The sequence below is a fragment of the Pteropus medius genome, unplaced genomic scaffold (genome assembly GCF_902729225.1).
Source record: "Pteropus medius unplaced genomic scaffold, Ma_sr-lr_union100, whole genome shotgun sequence".
NCBI classification, from domain to species: domain Eukaryota; kingdom Metazoa; phylum Chordata; class Mammalia; order Chiroptera; family Pteropodidae; genus Pteropus; species Pteropus medius.
In genome coordinates, this window is record NW_024342473.1 from 18,882,921 (window position 1) to 18,905,257 (window position 22,337).

A 22,337-nucleotide genomic window follows, 5' to 3' on the forward strand; every position below is an offset into this window, starting at 1 on the left:
ATCATACAACATTTTCTTCAATCCTCACAATAATCCTACTGTGTTAATATTACTAGTTCTTCCAAGGTGGCAGCATTCAAGTGTCTGTCTACATCTTGCCAAAAGTAAGCTCTTTCCTTGACCACAATGCCTACAAAATAACTAAGAGTCAGGAGAGGATGAGAACTCACCTCTTCCTGGGACCCTGGGACCTCAGGGTCCCAGGCCATCAGGAAGTGGTGGGCTCAGGACGGGGCATAGTCTCTTCCGGCCTCTTGTGATCCCTCTCCCACTTAGCCTCCACTCCATTCCAGCCTCTCTGCCTCTTTTCTTTTCCTTTATCAGCCAACCTCTCTCTTAGCTCGGGGCATTTACTCAGGCTATTCTCTCTGCCTGCAGGGCTCAGTGATTCACATGCAATGAGTTTCTCAATAAATATTTGCTGAATGAATATGGAACTTTAGAAGTTGGAAGAGGTTCTGGGAACTACCCAGAATATGTAAATAGAGTCCAAGGAAGGGGACATCCTTCGTTCTTCATAGATGGAGGAACAGGGAGCTGATGCTTTTGCTCCGGTGAGAAATCTGATATCCAGAAAAGCTGCAAAGGAGTCGAGACAACTTTTATTTTCACAGCGTCAGTATGCTTTTGGTCAAAAACTGAAGAACATAGAAAAAAAATGAAAAGAGTTGGTACTTTTGTCACCGTGTGGCTGAATTTTTCTCCACTCATATCCTTAAAATATCTCCCTTTAAGATAAATATTAACTTTTTAAGCATGATAATAGCATTGTGATTATAGTAGGAGGTAGTCTTTATCTTTTAGAGAAATGGGCTCAAATATTTATGACATCTCAGGGTGGAGGAAGTAGATGGGGTGTAGACAGGGCAGGACTGATCGTGGGTCAAGGGTTGCTGGGGCTGGGCGAAGGGTCAATGATCCCTTCCACACTTCAGTCTCCTTTTGTACAGGTCTGAAATTCTCCATAATTATATTTTTAAAAATTTCTTTATAATGCTACTTAGTATTTTAAAAAATCAAATTTTAAAAAATGTACGCTAAGCCTACTAAAAGCCTCCTGGCCGTGAAGCAACACGAGGTAAAATAATCCTGTGAATAAAAGCCCTAATAAATGCAAGGAATGAAAAGAAAGTTACTGCTGAAAAGGGAAGAGAAACAACCAATAGAAAGGCCATCGGAAGCCCTGCATGAAATGCAGCAGAATTAACAGCGGGCAGAATCAGTAAAACAGAATCTCTTCATTAAACTGTTCCCTGGAATGTACTCCTGGCTTAAAATTTACTTACAGGCTCATGCTATGGCTGTTTTCCCTAAAGATATCTATAGCGCCCATGCCTTAGAAGGAAGGAGAAACTACAGAAAAGTAACTCAGCCTAAATTCTTGCTGTAAGAGCCTTAATGAGGCCAGTGACAGGTGACCATATTCTACAAACCAAAATATATAATTTTACAATGAGATAAGCTCTACAGAGGCAAAGACCTTATCTGTCATATTCACGGCTCCATCCTTAATACTCAGCATAAGTAGATGCTCAATAAACACATTTTGAAGGAAGGAAGGAAGGAAGTGGAATATTTAGAATTGGGTCTATGCAAGAATATTTTGAGTGTCTGGTCATCCCAGACACTGATCTGTGCAAGGAAGAAAGTCTCTTGGTCAAGAAAGGATTCTCAGGGGATAAAGAACAGCAGAAACACTGTTTAACATAAGTCCGCTGACAGTGGTAGCCTGGCACAGCCAGCTCCTGGCCCCGAAGGCCAGGACAGGCAGCTGGTCACACATCCAGGCTGCCAGTATGACTTAGATGGACCATAACATGATTTCAAACTAGAAGCCGAGTTATTTCCCAAATGTCTTGCTTTGGACCTCATCTTCCAGCCAGAGGGCAGCAGCTGACCCAGAGACTGGGCATCCTATCCATCTTGCAGGCAGAGGACGTCACTTTTAGGAATGTGCCCTGACCTGTCCAACCTGTGCGTCCATCTTAGCAAATTACTGATCCCCGGTCATTACCTGCACTTGAAGGGCCTTTGCATAGCCTGTTAGAGAAACAGGGAGGGGATATGCAACCCCGGCTCCTCAGAGAAATGGAAACCATTGGCTTATTAAGATATTTGTTATTTCTGACAATCTCACAGACTGACTAGAGACCCCTTCCTAAATAAATTCATTCTTGGGGAAAGACCGATCATTTGAATGCTTAAAGATAAGAAGGAAAAGAAAAACATCTAGCCAAGAAGAAATCCGAAAGAGAGTGTAGTTCTGATGAGATCGTATCCTGATAGGAGGTAACTTCTTAAAGATATTACTTTATAGCTTCTGAGCAGACAATAGATGCTTATGTCTAATTACCCCTGGGAAAAAGAGAAGAACATCTGCGGGGGAAAATCAGGAACTTCTTTTCTGGAACCCAGTAGTACAGTACACACCTTAGGTAGCGTCAACTGATAAAATGTAAATATCCTACACAGACTCTCCCCGATGGGACAAAGCAGGCAAGCTGACATTCCTGTGGCAACCTGGCCCAGTCACAGATCTGAGTTGGAATTGCAAACCCACTATGTACTAGCTGAGTGGCCCTGTGCAAGTTATTTACTTCTCCATGTTTTAGGATCCTTAACAGTAAAATGGGGATAAAGCCATCAATCTCAGAAGGTTGTTCTAAGGAATACACAGACTAATATACATAAAATACCTACTATGCTGTTGGGCAGACCAGTAGATCTTGATGGATTCTATTATTAGTGGTAGTATCTACATTCTGAGTATCTTGGTTCCTACTAAAGTCTACATGTTTGTTTGGATGCTTCTGTCTGTCTGTCCACCTCTCTTCTTGTATCTCTTTGCTGTTGTCATCACAGTCATCAAATCTGCTCTGGCAATGAAATGCTCACCCCTCAACTGGCCTTTTTTTTCTCTTCATCAGGAGAGAATCACTGAGTCTCAGAAGGTTAAAAAAATGTGAAAGAGTCCTGTCGTCCAGGGGCTTTGTAAACCAGCCCCTCCTCAGTGTTTAATTGAAGTCGTGGGGTAGAGGTGGGTGGGGTGAGGAAGTGGACACTGCTGGGACAGTACACAGTCCTGACATATTCGAAACCACAGCCACTGCATTTTTACTCTGTTACTAGTGGTACTTTACATATATTGATTTGAATAGAGTTCCACATCTAAAGAAATTTGGGGAAATGCTGGCTTTAGGCTAAGGTCTCCATTTGCTAGAAGAGGAAACTGAGGCCCGTAGAGATGCCTTGACTGGTCCAATCACTAGGGCAGTCGGTGAATAAGCCAGGACTAGAACCAGGCCTCTTCCTGTCCCCCTTGAGGGGCCATTCTCTGAGAGGCAGATGGAGTCCTGCACGTGATCACCCAGGGCAGCCCCAAATCCAGCTGAATCCTGGCAGCACACTCCCTCACCTGGCAACAGCTGGTGATGTTGTGTAAACAGTCACACCAAGACAGGAACTCAGCAGGCTATTCATCCAGGGCTTTTAAGGGAAAGGGAACTATAAAACCCAAGGGCAAGGGTTTCCTCCTTTTCAACATTTACTGGGCTATGAAAGTTCCCGACTTTTCATACATACACATTTATTTGCTCTCCCTCACTCAGAGTTCTCAAAGGTCTAGAGAGAAACAGCTTCTTTAAAAACACAGGTCACTAAAGGACACCTACAATGGTGGGATGTTAGTAGCTACTATAAGTATTATCTGCTTCAAATTACTTTGTCAATTTGCAAAAGACATCACGATCACACAGACTCAGAATCAGTAGAGCTCAGATCATATTCACTAAAATTCAACTAGGAAGTGAGACTCTGATTCAACATTATAAATCTGTAATAACTGGTGTTGCTTCTGTCTCTCATTTCTGTGTGAGTGTGTGTGTGTGTGTGTGTGTGTGTGTGTGTATGCACGCGCGCGTGTGCGTACACGTGCCTAAGAATACACTGCATATAGATTTGTATAGAAATATGGATACATATATTCACAAAGTTATTTGAAAATGATAGGGGTTTAATTTCAAAATTATCTGTTACCAATTTTAATTTTAATATTCGACAATTTTATAAATAGTATATTCTACATTTATCAATTTCTCAACATAAAATTTGTGCCCACAAACTATTCACCATTTTCTCTCCCATATGATTAAACAAAATTACAGGGCTAATTCATCTGAGTTGTTAATATAATTTAAGGTGATAATATTCTACAATGAAATATTATGGGTTGAACTGTGTCCCACAAATAAAGACACGTTGGTGTCCTAATCTCCACTACCTCAGAATTTGGCCTTATTTGGAGCTATGGTCAAGTTAAAATGAGGTCATTAGAGTGAGCCCTAATTCTAATATGACTGGTGTCCTTATAAAAAAAAGAAAAATCGGATAGAGACAGACACACACATGGAGAAAACATCGTGTGAAGATTGGAGTGATGCTTCCAAAAGCCAAGGATTGCCAAGAGCCACAAGCTAGAAGCAGCAAGAAAGCATTCCTCCCTAGAACCTTCAGAGAGAGCAAGGCCCTGCTGACTGACAGCCTGATCTCAGACTTCTATCTTCCAAAACTGAGCCAATAATACTTTTGCGGTACTTTGTTAAGGCAGCCCTAACAAAATAATATAAAACCGAATCGTCATCATCAACAGTCAATCATTAAGCACTTAGTATGTGCAAGCAGGGAGCTGGGCTCCAGGGAGACAAAAGAAAAAGATATCACCTCATTGCCTACGTACCAAGCAAGAGGTGCAGCCTGAGTATCCAGTAGTTCAAGAGACAAGATAATCACCAAAGCATGGGGCAGGGCAATCAAGGAAGATCTTGGGAGAAGCAGGCCTTGATGGGCAGAGAAGACGTGGATAAACTGAAAGACAGCTGGGAAGAGACGCTAGGCCTGGGCTAGGGCCTTAGCAAGGGTTCTGAGGAGGAAACAGAAGCTACGGGTTTGAAAGGCAAGTGAACCTGTGTGGTGAGGGCAGATCAACCAGGAAAATAAAAGGGAGATAATATAATAGTGAGGTGATTTCAGATGGGCTGAGTAGTCACTCAGGAGGACTAGCCAGTGGGCTCTGAGTCCTGCGACCCAACTAGTGGTACCACATTGAAACGAAACTAAAATACTGATATTTTGGCAGTTGTTTTGTCATAACAAAATATAGTTTTATTTAAAAGGGAAGATATCATCATCTTCCTCTTCTCTCTGTCTTCATTTGCCATGTCATCTGAGAGACGGCCAAGGCCTAGGGCTGAATCTCTCAGGTAGATTGTTTGGGGAAGAAGGTTCTACTACAAATAAATTATCCTAGAGAAGGAAGGATCAGGCTCTAAGAGGGAAGAGGGGATTCAGATTCCAGTGAAGGACAGAGAATTTGGTGCAGGCACCTGCCTTCCCCGTTCCCTCCCATCTCTCCCTCTCGAACCCTCACATACTATCTTTGTGTTCCTCTTAAGGTCCCTGCCTCATTTCCAAGATGACTCCAGCAGAGTTCCCTGGAAGCAGATGGCTCTGAGGGAAATACATCCTATGAACAAATACAAGACAAGACAATCATTCTCGCTGCTAATCAGGAAATGGGAATGTGAGAGGACTTGGGATGCCTGTTCTGATAGGGTCGGAACATTTTCTAAATGGGTGTACCTATGTTCCATTCAAAATGTTAATGCAGCCTAGAACTTTCTGGGTATATCTGTTTACATAAATGACCCAGATGTCATATTTTTAAATAGTGAAATAATGGTAACACATCAATAAAATATCTATATTCTGCATGTAAAAATACCACCATGTCAAGAAGACTGAAAACTGGCATGGCCACCGGATGCAGCTCAGGTGGGCAGAGCTGGCATGTGGGATGAGCATCCTCCCCAGAGAGGCAGCTCCAGGTATGTAAGGATGAGCTCTCCAAGGTAAGGTCAGGCAGGGACAAGAGGCGAGGCCTGGCAGTATGGACAGAGGGATGCTCAGATTTATGGAGAAAGACATGATGACATCAAAAAAGATGCAGCAGGTATAGCCCAAGAGAGAGGAGGAGATGCAGGATGGGCAGTTCTAGGAAGGGGAATGACTTCAGAAAGGACCACAGGGGAAAAGCAAAAACAAGAACCTCTGGGTTTGACATTCGAAGGGAAGTGATTGGTATTTAATCACTGCCTCTCTCTAATCAATACTATAGACCAGACACTTCGCATATATTAGCTCAGTTACTCTTCGCAACCAGACATTATGGTGCCTACTTTAAAAATGAAGAAACTGAACAGCAAAGACACTAAGTGTTTGGGAGCTCATCTGAGGCCTGAAGAAAGCAGTCTGGGGCAGTTGACATTGTCTGTAAGAAAAGACTAAAAGCAGGCAGCCTCTCACAACCACCCCATGAAAACAGATGCTGCCTCTGTTGTGATTGCCTCCAGAAGCCTCCAAACACACCACCATGAAGCCAGGCAACGCGTACCATGTGCCACACCCCTCCACTATGAGTAAATCCTCTCTCTGATGATTTGGGAACAATGGATAGAAAAAAGGGCCAAATGGCAGTGGTGTCTATGTGTGGCCGGCTGTTCCATGGCATTTCAAGTCCTCAAAGTACACTAAGCATCTTCCATGACTGTGGGAAAGAATAAGGCTGGCCCTGCGCTCATATGGCCACAGCTCTGACAGGGCCCTGGAAACCCTCCGAGAAGTTTTGCTTCATCAGAAGCCACTTGGGCCATTTACAGCTTCCTGCTTCCACTTCTGAGCCAGCTCCAATCCCTAGCCTTTGCACACTGCAGACCCCCCACCAAATGAACCAAAGTCATCTCACCGGGAAGGGTCATCCAGAGTTCCTGGATGGAACTTGTGTGGGCTACAATGTCCCAGGAAAGTGCAGCCATGCTGAAGGCATGTTAGAGGAGGTGGCATCCCCAGGGCCTCCTCACTGGTGCATACCTCTGGCTCCCAGTGACTTAAGACCAGGAACCCAGCCAGGACTGGTGACGAAATCACCTAGGACAGCCTCACAGTTACCACCAATGCCTTCGAGTGCTGCCACCACCCAAAGATTCAGTCCTGGGGACTCAGCCAGCCCCAATCCCCTCCTCTCTACCCCAGTTCTTCTGCAGTGAGTCACCAACACATCTCAGACGTGCACTCACACCTGGTCTACCCAGTGTAAGAAACATCATGGCGCACACTCCACACCTGCAGTTTCAGCCCTGTGCTCCTGGAGTTCCCAGGTAGGAGGGCGCCTGGGGGTGTGGGGTGAAGGGAGACGGAGAACTTTGGCCCCATTAGCGCCACTTTTGCCTCGATCATATATAAGGGTTCAGTATAACATTTCGATCAAAAAAAAAGAAAAAGAGGGCCTTATTGCTTTAAAAAGTCTGAAAAGCACTATTTAAGACAAACAGGCAAATCAGTACAGTACTTGACACAGAACAACTGTGCCTGTTTCTTTAGAAATACTTGATTCTTCTTTATCGGTAACGTACCCTCCAGTGCTTCACAGCATCGACTGCCTCAATGTCAGTCAGCACTAGAAACTCTTCACAAACATCTCCCAGGCAAGCATGGGTCAGCACCAACAGACCTAATTCCCCATTTCCTCTACCACGCATATGGGGGCAGCCACCAAGGCCTTTGTCATGTCACTCACTCCAGCTTGGGCCCCTTCTTCAAAAAGTGCTCCTTCAGAGTCCCCATGTGCTTAGCTGCCCATGTGCCCTTGGACACAGCCCAGGCCCACTTCTCTGACAAACCTATCGGCACTAAAAGAGATAGACAGGCAGGGGATCAGTTAGGGCAGAAGGGGACATCAACACAGCAACACAGGGCCACACTCAACCCTGGTTATCGACAAGCGTCCAGTGGCTGAAGCCTGGCCGTCCCCACACTCTTTGGTTATGAGCTTTTTACTCCCAAACTTTTTCTTTGGAGAATCGTCAAAGCTACAAAAAAGTTGAAAGAATAGTTCAACTACATAACCGAAGTACCATTATCACAAGTAAGAAAAATACTATTTATTCAATGACATCTAATACATGATTCCTATTTAAAATTGTATGATAACCCTAATTATCTTTTTTGGACTTTATTTTGACCCACTATCTAATCAAGGTTCACTCATTATATTTGATGTTGTCTCTTTAGTCTCTTTCATCTCCAACAGATCATCTTTTTTTTTTTTTTTAAATAAAATTGAATTTATTAAGGGATTCTGGCAAATTGTTTGATAGGTAGTTCTGCTTTTTGCATTTTTCTATTTCCTTATCACGATATTTAGTTAAACAATTGTAGCATGACTATTACATAGGTGAACTGTGTACTCCTTAATCACAACACCTCGAAGTGATGTCACATAACATGAGGTCATGCATCCACTACTGGTTGTTAAATTGTATCATTTGGCTGAAGAACTAACTGTCGAATTGTGACACTGTACCTTTAAAATCAGTAAGCAATCTGAGGTATTACTTTAAAACTTTGCAAATATATTGTTCCACAATAATCACTCACCAATTAGTTTCTGCCTCCATTGAAGACCCAACCTAAAGGTTACAAAATAAGAGATTTTCTAAATTCATCAGCTGATGTTCTATAAAGAAGAGGTCCCTTCTTCTCCTCTTCTCTCTCTCTTTTTCTATCAATCTCTCCCCTTCCTTGATTATTACTATATACTCATGAGAGGTTTTTGTTTTTGTTTTTGTTTTTAATTCTAATGTGTCATAAGCCATTACTGTCATTACTCTCTTTAATGATCAAATTGTTCCATTTTTGCCAGTGAGAGCCCTTTCACACTGGCTTCTGGGTCCTTTGATGTGACCCCATTCGCCTTTGAGTGCTACCTTGTTTTCTAGCACAGATATCCCAGGTTTCACCTGTATTCTCTCTGCTCCAACCTGGAACCAGCCAGTTTGCTGGATCCTTTGAGTGGGGCTCATCCTCTCTTCTTCAGCAGATAAGCAACTTCACATTCTCACACCTTGCTCTAGTCATAACTGCATTTTCCTTCTTCCCTACCTCCTTTCCCTGCCATTCATCATTTGCATGAGCATCGATAGCTCTTTGTCCTTGGTAGAAAGTGAGGAGAAAGGTATAAGAGAAGGGAAAGAGAGACAAAGACTCAGAGTAAGCATGGGAAATCATTAACCATTTACCAGTCAATGAAAAGCTTTCTTTTTTATAGATGACCACATGATTGGTTAATTCCAAAGCAAGGCTTGTATTTTGAAAAGTCATTGCCTTATGATTCAATGTATGAAATTTATATATTACATCATATCATTGTATTGTTTTAGTGCATGTTTATACGAATGCATGTACAAGGAAGAGCACCACCTGCCCCGCCACTCCTGTCCCCTTCTCTTCCTTTAATTGTCTCCATCAGCACGTACTACCTTCTAAATTCTATAAAATGTACTTCATTTTTTAACTCTTATTCTCCTCTCAATAGTATATAAGTTCCTTGAATGACAGGCATTTTTTGTTGGTTTGCTGTTTGTTCACTACTATACTCGCAATGTCTAGAACAGTGCCTGGAATACAGTAGGTGTCTGTTAATTATTTGTGAATGAGGAAAATGGCTTGCCTAGGACCACAGGACTAGAGGTAAGCAGAAGCTGCTATGTATCCTTTAAGCCTCTGCTTCAATGTCACCCCCCAAGGATTCAGTTATTCCCTTCCCCGTGTTCCCTTCTTACACTTCTGGATCCTAACACTTGAACTATCACAACAATGTGGTTTCCTTATACGTCTGTCTCACTTGAAAAACTTCAAGTTCCTCTAAGGCAAGGACAAGGTCAGATTATCTTCATGGCCCAGCACTTAGCACAGCAGCTGGCACAAAAATGTCTGAACTTCTACCCGCAGCCGAGTGCCCTTGCCACATGCCAGAGCTGCCTGCTGGGCTCTTCCTCCCCAGGCAGCCTCTCCGCCAATGAGCTGGGCTCCAGCTCCAACCGCTGAGAAAGGCTCAGGCCCCATCGGAAGCTCACAATGGGCCTTTTGACTCCACCGGACTGGGCTCTTTCAGGAAAAACACATTCCCTACCGCAGCACCTGTCACTAAAGCCGGTGTCCCTGCAGCTTTAAGGCAACACAGAGCCAGTGTTCATCAAGAAACAAGAGCAGGGGCACGAGGCCAGCAGAGCCAGCCGGGCAGAGCGGTCTGACTTCTGGGAAGATGGAAGAAAGGGTGGCAAGGTCGAGAGGGCCTTTCATCAACAGAGTTGCTGACATTCAGACTCTGTGAATAGACTGCACAGAGGACGGGAGGGGGAAGGGGTTAAAATAAAAGACTACAAAGAGTAGGACTAGTCAGAGCTTTGCCTCAGAGATGGCTTACTTGCTCTTTTCTTTCAACCTTCTTTTCACTTTGCTCAGAAACTGGACTCTCGGGAGGTACAGTGAGCCGTAGTCTGCAGACATTTGCCTAGGAGAGACAGAGAGAAGAGGCCAGTTATAAAATCACGTTTTGGGGTAGAAAGAGCTGGGTGACCTAGTGCTTCTCAAAGCCAGTTTCCCTACTTAGCAATGTGGATTAATCATACCAGTCACACAGGGGACTCTAAGGGTAAAATCAGTCTTTGCCTGGCCCATCACAGGCACTCACTATCTTGCTAGTCAAAACAAGGAAACTACTGAGTGGTTTCACAGCATTCGAACAATTTTTTTAACAGCTCAGGTTCCATAAAAGTATGTATGGAATGATCTTATTTCCTATGCATATGCCAAAATACAGCCAGAGGGATAGAGGCCAAAATACACACAATGGTGATTGGAGTGCCAGGATACTTTCTACTTGCCTATAAATTTTTACAATGGATATGTACATGTTTAATCACAAGTTTTTTTTAAGTCTATGCACCCATGTTTATAGCAGCATTATTCACAGTATCCAGAAACTAAAAGCCAACACATACAACCATTGATGGGTGAATAGATAAGTAGTAACACGTGGCATATACATGGAATGAAATAGAGTATGCAGTCTTTAAAAGGAAGGAAATTCTGACAATTCTGATACATGGATGAACCCTGAGGACATGCTAAGTGAAATAAGCCAATGATACAAAGACAGATACTATATGATTCCACAGATATGAGATACCTAGAATAGTCAAATTCATAGAGACAGAAAGTAGAATGGTGGTTGCCAGGAGAGGAAGAGACAAAGGAATGAGATGTTATTATTTAATGGGTATGGAGTTTCAGTTTGAGAAGATGAAAAAATTCTGTAGATAGATGATAGTGATGTCACATGATATCTATTTCACCCTAAAGTCACAGCCTGGCCCTGCTGTGACAGTTCCTAGGGAGAAATGATCCTGCCATTAAAAAAAAAAGAAGAAGAAGCCCCAAGAGGGCCCCAGCAGCACTCAGAGTATCCAGCCCACCACCACGTAGACTCGACTTACAGGAGTGCTACTTGCCCCATTACGGATTGATTTGTGTCCCCCTAAAATTCATGTGTTAGAATCCTAACCACTAGTACCTCAGAATGTGACCTTATTTAGAAACAGTGTTTTTACAGAAGTTATTAAGTTAAAATGATGTCAGAATGATAGATGTCATTATAAAAAGGGTAAATTTGGAGACAAACACACATACTGGAAGGACACCATGTAAACAAGCCAAGGAGAGAGGCCTGGAACAGATGCTTCCCTCGCAACCCTCAGAAGGAACCAACACTACTGACGCCTTGATCTTGGACTTCCAGCTCCAAAACTGTGAGGCAATAAATGTCTGTTCAAGTTTAAGTCGCCTGGTTTGTGGTACTTTTTACAGCAGCCCCAGCAAACAAATACACCCCCCAACCTGGTTTGCAGGGTCACGGGTCTGCACCAATCCACAGGGTGGACCCTGAGCCAAACGACTCTGCAGCTTAGAAGCCCGGGGTGGGATGGGACTGTAAAAGACCACTTAAGGTGAATAAGTGAAGAAAACAAGATGAAATCAGCAGAGCTAAGCTGACAAAATGAAGTCCGTAGAGTCAAGCTGAAAAAACTGCTTTAGACCAAATGGGCTGAAAAATGAGGAGTAGATTTTATCTTACTTTAACTAGCCTGAGGACTTAAAACTTTTGAACTTTTCAGTTGTGCATCAATGCCTAGAGACAGACAGAGATATAAATATAAAGATCCTATAGATAACCTTCTAATTACCCTTTGAAGGGCTTAAGGATATTCATATGTCCAGACCTCCTGACATCCATTATCCAGACAACTGGACATCTAGAGGATTATCATCTCAGACCAATCTAGAGGATAAGAATAGAATACAGTGCTGATTCTTCTTAAGAGTGTACTCCATAAGAACTCTTAACTTTGCTATCTTCTTCGAAACACTCTGGGTATTACCTAGTTGTGTTTCCAATTTGCAAACCCTAAGACCCTTGAGTAAAACTTGGCCATTTTAAATTTTAGCAAAGCCTCCTGGTTCATTTATACTTGATTGACACTGTGAAGGAGCCTCCAACACCTAACAATGTAAATGGCAGATGGGAGCCCAGTCTAGAGGCAACGTTTTCCATGCACAGATGAGAAAGCCCGTTTGGGACACGTATCAGCATTTTCACACACACCATCACCTCCCTCCAAGGCATCCCATTTTGCTATGGCACCTTTAACTTCCTGATGATCAACTTACACCTTCCCCCTAGAATTTCTACCTAACAGACCAGGGAGCCCTCAGGGGCTGCAGCAGAATTTCCTTTTCTCCAGACAGGCCGCCTGTCCTCCCAACCTCTACTCCTCTGGATTAAATAACCCCACTTTTTTCAACCACACAACTTGATTTCAAGATCTCTCTCCATCGTTACATTCCTTTGGGCAAGTTTCATTGCCCAGTGAGCAGAGGGCTATCTGCCTCTCATGTGGCCTGCTTTGCACCAAGCCTTCAAAGCGCACCACCAGTCACGCTGGCCAAACAGAAACCAACCATTCCACGGGTAGCTCTCTTAGCTGACAGGCAACAACACTGATGAGAATCTGAGCCTTTCCAGAGAAAGGCAACCCTCTGACTTCAGGCCACCTGAACTGGTTGAAATCAGCTGGCATCAAAGCATAACTCATACCAGGTAGGCAATTCAAGCCTATTATGCTCAATCATCTTCTCTGATGGGCTGGATCTAATCTGCAGCATAATTCCGCAGAGAAAAGGAGGTGCTTTTCTGCTGCACCACATCCCATACACACACGTGTGTGCACATACACATGTATACACGCATGCACATATGTGCACAGGTGCACATACACACAGGGTCCAACGCCTACTAGCTATGTTGACTATGGGCAAGTTATTTAAGCTTTCTGAATATTAAGGGCAAAATATGGATAAAAGGAAGATGTCTTGCACACAGTAAGCCTCCAAAAGTGTTAGGTATTTTTATTATTATCTAGATATTATCATCATCTTACAAACTCCAAAATAAAACAGGCCTACTTGATTTCACAGTTCTGCTTTCTACAGAAATAACAATTTGGTCAACGGATCTAGTGGGCACTAGCACAGTCAGTGATATCTCTTTGTAGGTGGATTGCCCTAGAGAGGTAATCCCTAATGGCAATAATTAAAAAAACAAAAACAAAATCTAAAAAACTGAAGCAGAGACAAGGCCGAGAGGGGTCTCCATGGGTCCAAAGTGAGATGTTCCTTTCCCCTGCTTGAGCCCATTCTTCGTCTGTCCCCCTAGAACTTAGATATCCCTCAGCGCACTTCCTATAGCTCCCACTGGGCCACGTGTACCCTGGGGTATACAAAGCCACAGGATAAATAGAATGCATTTCCCTAAACTATCAGTTTTATCTGGTGACAGGTAATGAATTAAAATAAAATGAACCTATAAAATAAAACATCTGACCTCAACCATATCTGGCAGTTGTAGCAGGTGCTTAAGGCTACACTCAGACCCCTGTGTCAAGCATTTCCTCTTGTCATTAGACGAGCTCTAATGGAAACGCTAGGGAGCATTCTTCAATTAGTCGTGACCCACTGACAACTAACTGTACAGAAGCAATTTAAGCTCGGCTTGGAACAGGATCAGACACCTTCCTAATAAGATAGCCAAATGTATTGTCATGCGAAAAACAAGAAAGCTGCCAAAAAAAAAAAAAAAGTGATGAATAATCCCATTTGGGGGGATTTTCATAGATTTATGGGAAAAAAATATCTTTAAAGAAACACAATCAACTGGTGATGGTGGTGATGATCTCTACGAAGTGGAATTTCTGTGTTGTTTGCAACTGTTCCAAATTTTTTAACTAAAATAATCATAGTAGTAATAATAGCACTAATAAAGACTGAGAGAATATATTAGAAAGATAAAAAGAAAGAGATATCAATCCTTCCAAACCCATGGGGCTGCCTCAAGAGCAGCAAAGAGAACATCCCAGCGGTCCAGAAGACACTCTGAATTCCTTAACAGAAGCACTAAGAAAAGTGACCCCTGAATGCACCCACTAGGTGGACCTGGCACAGTTTACCTCTATTCATTCACTTTCGGGAATCTCCCCATGAGAAAATCCCCCACTGAGTAAAATCAAGGCAGTGTTTCTAATCTCTCTTAGGATCTGGTGATGCTGATCTCCATGGTTTCCTGAAACTCAAACGCTCAATACTCAAAGCAGCTCAGGCTGGGCAATAAGGTACTGAGAGGCAGGTAGGGTACTTTATTCCCAGAGGTTTCCACAGTGACTGGCCCAGCCTTGAACAATGAAGAAAGCTGAATCTTACTTACCCTGAATACCACTGCTATTACACCAGCCGTTCCTACAAACAAGGGTCCCTTCCAGTGGATAAAAGCAGGAAGATGGATTCAGTGTATTTCATCACTCAGCTACTGAGCACCCACTACTTGTAAAATACTTTCAAGATGAAAAACAAACAAACAAACAAACAAAAACCAGCCCTGCCTCCAAGGAACTCAGAATTCAAAGGCACAGCCAAACAAGGTAATCCAGAACACGTAGTATCACCAACACAAGGTCCTGAGAGACGGGGTCGATTGGTGAGTAAGCGTGGTGGAACTCCACTTCCTGTTCTCTAATATTGGTTCTAATACCCACTAGCCATGAAACCTTTAGAAAGCCACTCAGTCTTCGGCTTCAGTTATCTTAGTTGTAAAACAGAGCTAACAATACTGCAGCACCACTCTCAGGATTGTGGTAAGGATTAAATTAGCTAATAGATGTTAAGGGCTTAGAACAGTTTCTGGTACATATTAAGTACTCTGTAAGTGTTCTTTCTTACCATGGGAACAATCATCTTAACTGGAGGTAGGATGGTTCTTAGAGATGACATTTAAGCTAGGTACAGAAGGACAGAAAGGACTTTTCAGGTCAGTGAGGTTTGGAGAATCCATTGTTATAATAACAAACTACCAGGCAAGGTGCTCATTCCAGGCTGGCCAAAGGCAGAGAAGCTGGCCCGTTCCAAAAATGGCAAAGTAGACAATATAGTAGAAAAATAGGCAGAGACTAAACTAGCCATCCACGAATTCCTGCTGGAGAAACAAGGCTTCTGGAGAAAGACAATGGGAGCCATCTTTGCAGGAAGGACTGACACTCAAATCTGAGTTCAGTAATTTGATAGCAATTATTGAGTACCTTCTGTTATGTTCCATGCACTACAACACGGACAGACGGGAAAAAATAGCAGGAGAGATCAGGCAAGTTTTTTTGTACCTTAACTGTATTGGTAGCTCTTACAGTGTTTAGCATAATATCAACACTTAATAGCCATTGGCTCAGTAAATATCGGTATGAGTTTCTTTTGGGGTTGAACCAAAACACAGTAAGGAGAATATACCTGAAACTCCCCAGAGAGCCTTCCGCTTTCTTCAAATCGACCCTTATGGGAGGGAGAACAAGGGAGGGGCAGATAGCATTCAAGCTTCCGCCACAAGAAAATACACAAGCCAGCCCTTGTCTGCAAGTCAGGGCACCTGGCAGCTAAGCAGGTCCTCTGGGGCTTATTTCTGACCCCTTTGTGGAAGCAGAAGGCTGGGTCTCCATGTAAGTTAGGCCCTGGAGATCCACATACCATCATGGTCTCAGTTTCAGGCACCTGGGCTCACCCAAGGGAGAATTATCCATTCAAATAAAAAGAGTGGAGAAGGTAACCCTGGGAGGTGACAAGGGTTGCTAATCAATTTACAAAGATGGATTTCCCTAAGGAAATTAGCCAATGCATTTACATTTTTTCTCAGACCTGGTCCACACCATGACTGTGGGGCCCTGCCCTGCTCCATCAAACAAGAGAAGGTGTGGTCCCCTGTGGCTGTGGCTGGGAGGACAGACTCCAAAATCTCTGCTCAGCACAAGCATAAAATTTCTAGAATGCACAGGTCAGGCAGTGTGACACAAGGCATGCCTGCTCTGGAGTAAATCTTTTAGCTCTGCTGTGGCCCTGAATTTGCAGGCCTATTATTATCTACATCAGGGTGGAGCAAATTTTTTCTTTAAGGGCCAGAAAGTAAATATTTAGGTTTTGCAGGACACTATAAAAACCACGCTTAGTTCAGAATGTACAGAACAACCAAGGGCTGGATTTGGCCTAGGGTCAGTAGCTTGCCAACCCATGATCTACATACTTAGACACTTTTTCCAGGAGGTATATAATGTGTCCTGGAGCCCTTTATTCCCATGTCAGGGCTGACTCCAGACAAAATTCATAAATAGGGAGACAGTGACCTCTCCTTCCTATCTTGTTGGCTCACTTCTATACCAGGTACGCAGTGAGCCCCAAACGCCAAGATCAGAGCAAACATGCAGGTAAATAAATATTCACAGAGATACCAGTGTGATTTGGAGTGTTATGACTTCCCCATCCTGCCTTTCCAACAACCTTGCCCTTCCACAAGGCCAAAAGGACCTTCAGAATACTGTCCCAGGAGTATCTGTACTTCCACAAAAGCTGTAAGGAGAGAATAATATTTAAAGGAGTTCCAATCCTTGGCTGCACATTAGAGTCACTTGGGGAGCTTCCTAAACAATACTGATGTTATTTATTCTCTACTTTCTGAGGTTCTAATTTAAATAGTCTGGGATAGGGCCTGGGCATAGATATTTTAAGCTTCTCTGTGATTCTATGTGTAATCAGGGTTGAGAACCACTGATTTAACCAAAGGAATGAAACTCTAACTCTGCAACAGGATGGAAGCAACTGAAATATTTAGAGGCCTTCCCAGAACTTTCAGACTCCTTAACCTTGGTCAGCACTCCCATCCATTTGTCATGTGCTTCCTGACCAAGTGGGCCAGAGGCAATGCGCTGGCTTTATCCCAAGCTTCTCTTTCTGTTTTTCCATTTGCCAATTCAAAGTTAAGTGTGGCTCCTTTAGGACCCTGGTGACACTTCCCTTTTTAAGCATCTATTATATGAGGCCTGGAGAGGGAGGATCCCTAAACCCTCTCAAGAAGGTAACCACAGGTGATGCAGGCAATGAAGAGGTGCACAGGCCCTTAGGGGAACATGGAAAGGAGAGTTCAGGTTTGGTTTCCCGGAGGAGATGACCCTTAATCAGAGGAGAGGCACAAAAAAAGCAAAGGGACAAGGAACAGCATGGAAAGCTTGGGGAGTGGCAAGTAATTTGAAATATATGGAAAGAGTATGCATAGGGATGGGGGATAGAAAAGGCAAAGGAAGATCAGAAGGGCCTGGATGCTAAGCTAAGGGGTCTATACTTTCTACTAGAAGTGCCAAGGGTGCTCTCGAAGCAGGAGTCAGGTGACTGAACTTTGCATTTTGGAAAGATCACTCTGGCCTTAAGGAACAAAAGACAACAATGTGATTGACTTTTAGGAAATATCACTCATCTAAAGAGAGAAAAGAGGTAAATACCACTGTGTTACTCTTCAGTGCATTGGGAAAAACTGAAACTGTTTTAGGCTGAGAGGGATTGCCACAGGAAGCTCTAAGACCATAATGTACGTAATCACTGAAAATATTTTAGATCAAAACATTTCAACATGGTCTCTAGTTAGTTAGCCCTGGATCCACAGCTCCCTGAACTCAATTAGACAATTTTTGAGACTGAATGACTTATAAGGGTTTTCCAAGTAACCGGAAGCCTCCAGGCCTCAATTTTCCTTAAGATCCTGAGGACTTAGGTCTATTCATCCTACATCTGACATAGTGAGATAGGTGAACCAAAGCAGAGAGACTGGGACATTTTTTCTGAAATACAACTTTCAATTTTTAGTGGCAAAGTTTTTTTGGCTAAGCCCTGAGGACACCACGGTTCTAAAACCTTAACAATTTGGCCTGTTGGGGGCTGGCTCAGGAGGGCTCTGGTAAAGGGCCGGCCTGTTTTCTAGGAGCAGCAGGTCCCCTGCCTACCCACTCCCTAGTGGATGATGCAGCCAACTTCCCTCCACCAGATGGCGAGGTCTCACAACATCCTGTGTCCCTTCCTCAGAGCCCATAGGACAACATGAAAGTTATACACACAGATGTTTCTGTGAAAAGGAAAAGGAAGTGAGGTAAACACTTGACTGATCATTCACTATCCAGTTAAAGAGAGTTCTTTCTTTCAAGACTATAAGACAGAAATGGGACCCAGGAGAGTGATGCATTAGCTAGGGAGTGATGCCTGGTAGGCTCATTCTGATTTTTAACAGAGGAGCCTTTACCAAATAGAAATATGGGCAAGAACAGGCTAGGAGACAGTCCTATCCTTGTGGCCTTGCTGAATTTTGTTTTGTTTTGTTTATGTGCCACTCAGGGACCACGATACTAGTAATACCAGCCAAACAGTCTTTTATTATCAATAGGAAACATTGATACTATCTGATGGTGCTGCAGGAAACCCTTGACAGGTCTCACACTATCCTAGCTGGACCGCTTAACCAAAAAAATTTGGCCACGCAAAGCAACTCGTGCTTTCACCACTAAGTGCACAGCCTGGTCATACAACTTACCCTTCGTTTCAAAGGCTCATTCAGTAGGATTAACTGCATTCACAAAATTCCTTTCAAAACCATGAAACAATGTCAATATTTTTAAAAATGTTTTTCCCATTCTCCAAGGTCATCATTCTGTCTGTAGTTATTCTCCAGCCAATTTATCTTCCTGCTGTTGCCATAGATAAAACTATTTTTAGAGCACAACTGGTTTGAAGGCAGATTTTTTTTTTTTAATTTCACAGCCTCTGTTGGTTGGCATCCATAAATGCCTCTGAGAGCTTTGTTTATCAGCTGACAGAAATTACTCTCCCACCTGTTTTTTTCCCCCTTGAGAGATGATTTCAGATAAGAAGGAAGTCTAAATTGTAGGTGGCAGCCATTGAATGAAGAATAACTGGTAACAGTCTGGTCTGGCCATACTACCCTTGACAGCTGACTCAGAGAACTCTGCTTAGTGTCAGCTGTCACCACCATTTCTGGTTGACTTGAATGTCTGGACCAACACCGCCTGGTTCCTCTGCAGCCCCTAATTTGGTAAGCAATGTGGATGAAATGGAAATGCTATTTTAATGGCTGACATGTTATTGTTCAAGACCATCACTTGCCCAACATCAGAAAGAAAAGACAATACAGAGTTTATTGAAAAACTTTCAACTTTAGGAACACTTTTCATGATCGCTTGTTTGGTCTACAATTTTATTTAAGACATTCTGTTCTTGCTTTTTTCAAAAAATAAGTGTTTTACTCTAAAGCAGGTCCAGTATGCCATTTTTATACAGTATATGCCAAGAGTTACATTTAGATGAGTGGGTATTTCCTCTCAGTATCCCAATAACGTCAATAGCCCTATGAATTCCTACTCATCCTGCAAGAGCAAATATCTCCTGCCAAGGGAGGCCTTCTTCAGATGCTCTGGAAAGAACCTATCTTTTTAGCCTCCACTGGACTTTGTCAACACTCTATACCCCACTATAACAACGATTACTTTGTATGAGAGCAACTGTGACAACATCCGCCTCTACAGGTAGAGTGGATGCCTCTACAGGTAGAGTGGATTCCAATGCCTGGCTCTGCATCACACAGAAGGAGGTCTATGTAAGTTGTTTAACCAATCAATTAATCAAGCAAAGTATCACAGCCTCCCACCACACTCTCCACACACACATATATACACAGACAATACCTGTGACATTTGCAAATCATGAGCAAGAGTTGGAAATCATAAAGGGAACCCTAGAACCTTTAGATATCTTCTCAGAATAAGTATCATATGGCTCAGAACAGCCCTATATTGTTTGATTCAGGGCCCTGACCTCTCTGCTCCAAACTATTTTGGCTATCTTATTCAAAAGGCAAAGCCTTCTCAATAGTGCATCCACTGTGCCAGACACCCGAAAACTTACAATTAAAGAGACACTGGAACATAAATATTTGAGAAAAAAATCTTCAGAAATGTTATCTAGTATATTAATCACATTTGTATCCATCCACAGTATCACTCTAGTTGCCTCGATTAGTCCTCATCTCTGGAAGGGAACTTGAACAATTTCATGCCATTTATGCAATGTGGTCCCACGCATGAGTGTCCAGGCTCAGGGCTAGCTTTTCAGTGACTTCATTTTTTCTCAATCTTAATTGTGTTCCAACTGAGAAGGATTTCCATAGAAAAGAAGTAAGGCCCTGCCTGTGGTTAGAAACCCACTTGGATCTAATGGAGATCTTGCTTTATGAAGCTAACGACTGAACAACCAGAATTCTGACAGCCCTAAGTGTCTGGAGTATGTGCATATGTGTGCACACGTGCACGCACGCGCGCACACACACACACACACACACCCAGAACCCATCACTTGGCCCACACTCACAGTAACACAATGCCTTTCTTCTAGAGCCAAAGAAAGCACAGAAGGCAACTGCTAGTCACTTGGCTGAGGTATACAAAAAGCAAATATGCATGCCTACAAGACTACAGAAAGACTAGAATACCAAAGGGGTCCTTGACTTGGACTTAACTACTCACTTAGCTAAACCTTGGGGAAACACAATTAGAGATATCTCAACCACAGAACAGTGGTAGCAGATGATAAGTACTGAATATCATGATGAATGGATGAACTAAAAAGCCATAACCCAAGACCCTCCCTGGACGTGTGCTCTGAGGCGCTCAACTTGGAAGAGTCATGGAAACATGCAAACTGCATGTGAGTGGCATTTTCTCCCCAGAGCATCTGGAGAAGGGAGAAAAGATGCAACAAAGATGAGAGAAACAGAGCACTTCCAAAGGGCGACCTGGCTGGTGCCCAGGGCCTCCAGGGCTACCCCTGCAGTCACTGTGCTAATTTTTCAATCAAGAAGAAGATAGTGTTTTTGTATAAACCCAAGTCACACACAACTGGGTTCCAGTGCTGATCTCTGCTTTGTCAGGTGAAGCCTACTTTGGCTGATTCCACTCCAGTAGCAAGTAGTGTTATTCTATCACCGGTAGTGATAGAATAGATCGAATATAACGAATAGAATAGATAGATGACTAGAAGGAGGAAAGTTTGGGTGTTAAAGACGTTCATTACCGTTGAGTCTCAAGAAAGGGACAGTGCAGAAATGTCTCTCTTGCTTTTTAAACTGGTGCCAACAAAAAACTTGGCTTGACAGATGAATCAGGAAGGAGGGGAAATCTCTGGGAATTCCAGAAAGTCCCCTAAACCATGCGAGCCTGGGGCGCCAGTGGGGCGTCGAGAAGAAGGGTCAAGACTCAAAGAGGGACAAGACTGGAAAGTAGAACCCAGGTAGGGCTTCGGGGCCAAGGACCGGCTCCCGCGTGTCCCCATCCCCAGACCCCTGCAGCCGTCCTGCCAAGATGGGGAAGCTGGGCGGCCCGGACGGGGAAGCCCGACGAGCGCAGCTAGCTAGCTCCTCTAGCTACTCACCCTCCTGCTGGGCGCCCCGGGCGTCCTGGCGCCGCCGCCCGAGAGCAGGGTGACGGTGGAAGTGGAGCGCAGCATCCTGCAGCGGCGGTAGGCGCAGGCTCGGCGCGGCGTCCCTCCCGGCGGAATAAGCGCGCGGAGTCCGCCTGCGTGGGGGCGCCGCGGGCCTGTAGCAGCTGCGGTTGCAGCGAGGAGGGCGGGGACGGGAGCGGCGGGGGAGGGGGTGCGGACGGGGAGGAGACGGGGGTGGGGCGGGGCGGGGCTCCAGCGCTCGCTGGACCTGTCCGGCTGCATTTTCTCCCGAGGGCGGAGACCCTGCCAAAGTTCAGGGCTGTCCTCTCCCCACCGCGTTATGCGTCCTCCCAGAGTCTGTCCCGGGGCAGAAAGGAACCCTTGACTCACAGGACGTTTAGGCTCTCTTTGCTGCCTGCGATGTAAGGGTCCACCTGCCAGTTCATGGTGCCCTGACTGCCCCAGAAGGCTCTGCCACACCCCCAGGGATCGCTGGGACCTTCATCCCATGCCACTCAATGTTTATT

The 22,337-nt window shown here is 43.9% G+C and overlaps 1 protein-coding gene across 2 annotated transcripts in view; it reads right to left on the reverse strand.

Moving 5' to 3' along the window:
- The window catches only part of MYZAP (myocardial zonula adherens protein), an 86,253-nt gene extending 64,272 nt beyond the window's left edge, over nt 1-21,981 (reverse strand). The window contains exons 1-2 of one of the 2 annotated variants that reach the window (XM_039865484.1): nt 21,802-21,981; nt 10,319-10,405 (exon numbers count right to left, since the gene is read on the reverse strand). In XM_039865484.1, the coding sequence (XP_039721418.1) occupies nt 10,319-10,405; nt 21,802-21,876 (162 nt within the window). In that variant the 5' untranslated portion in view covers nt 21,877-21,981. The remainder of the gene's footprint in view (nt 1-10,318; nt 10,406-21,801) is intronic. The other variant, XM_039865485.1, reaches the window with a different exon arrangement.
- Nucleotides 21,982-22,337: the final 356 nt, after the last annotated feature.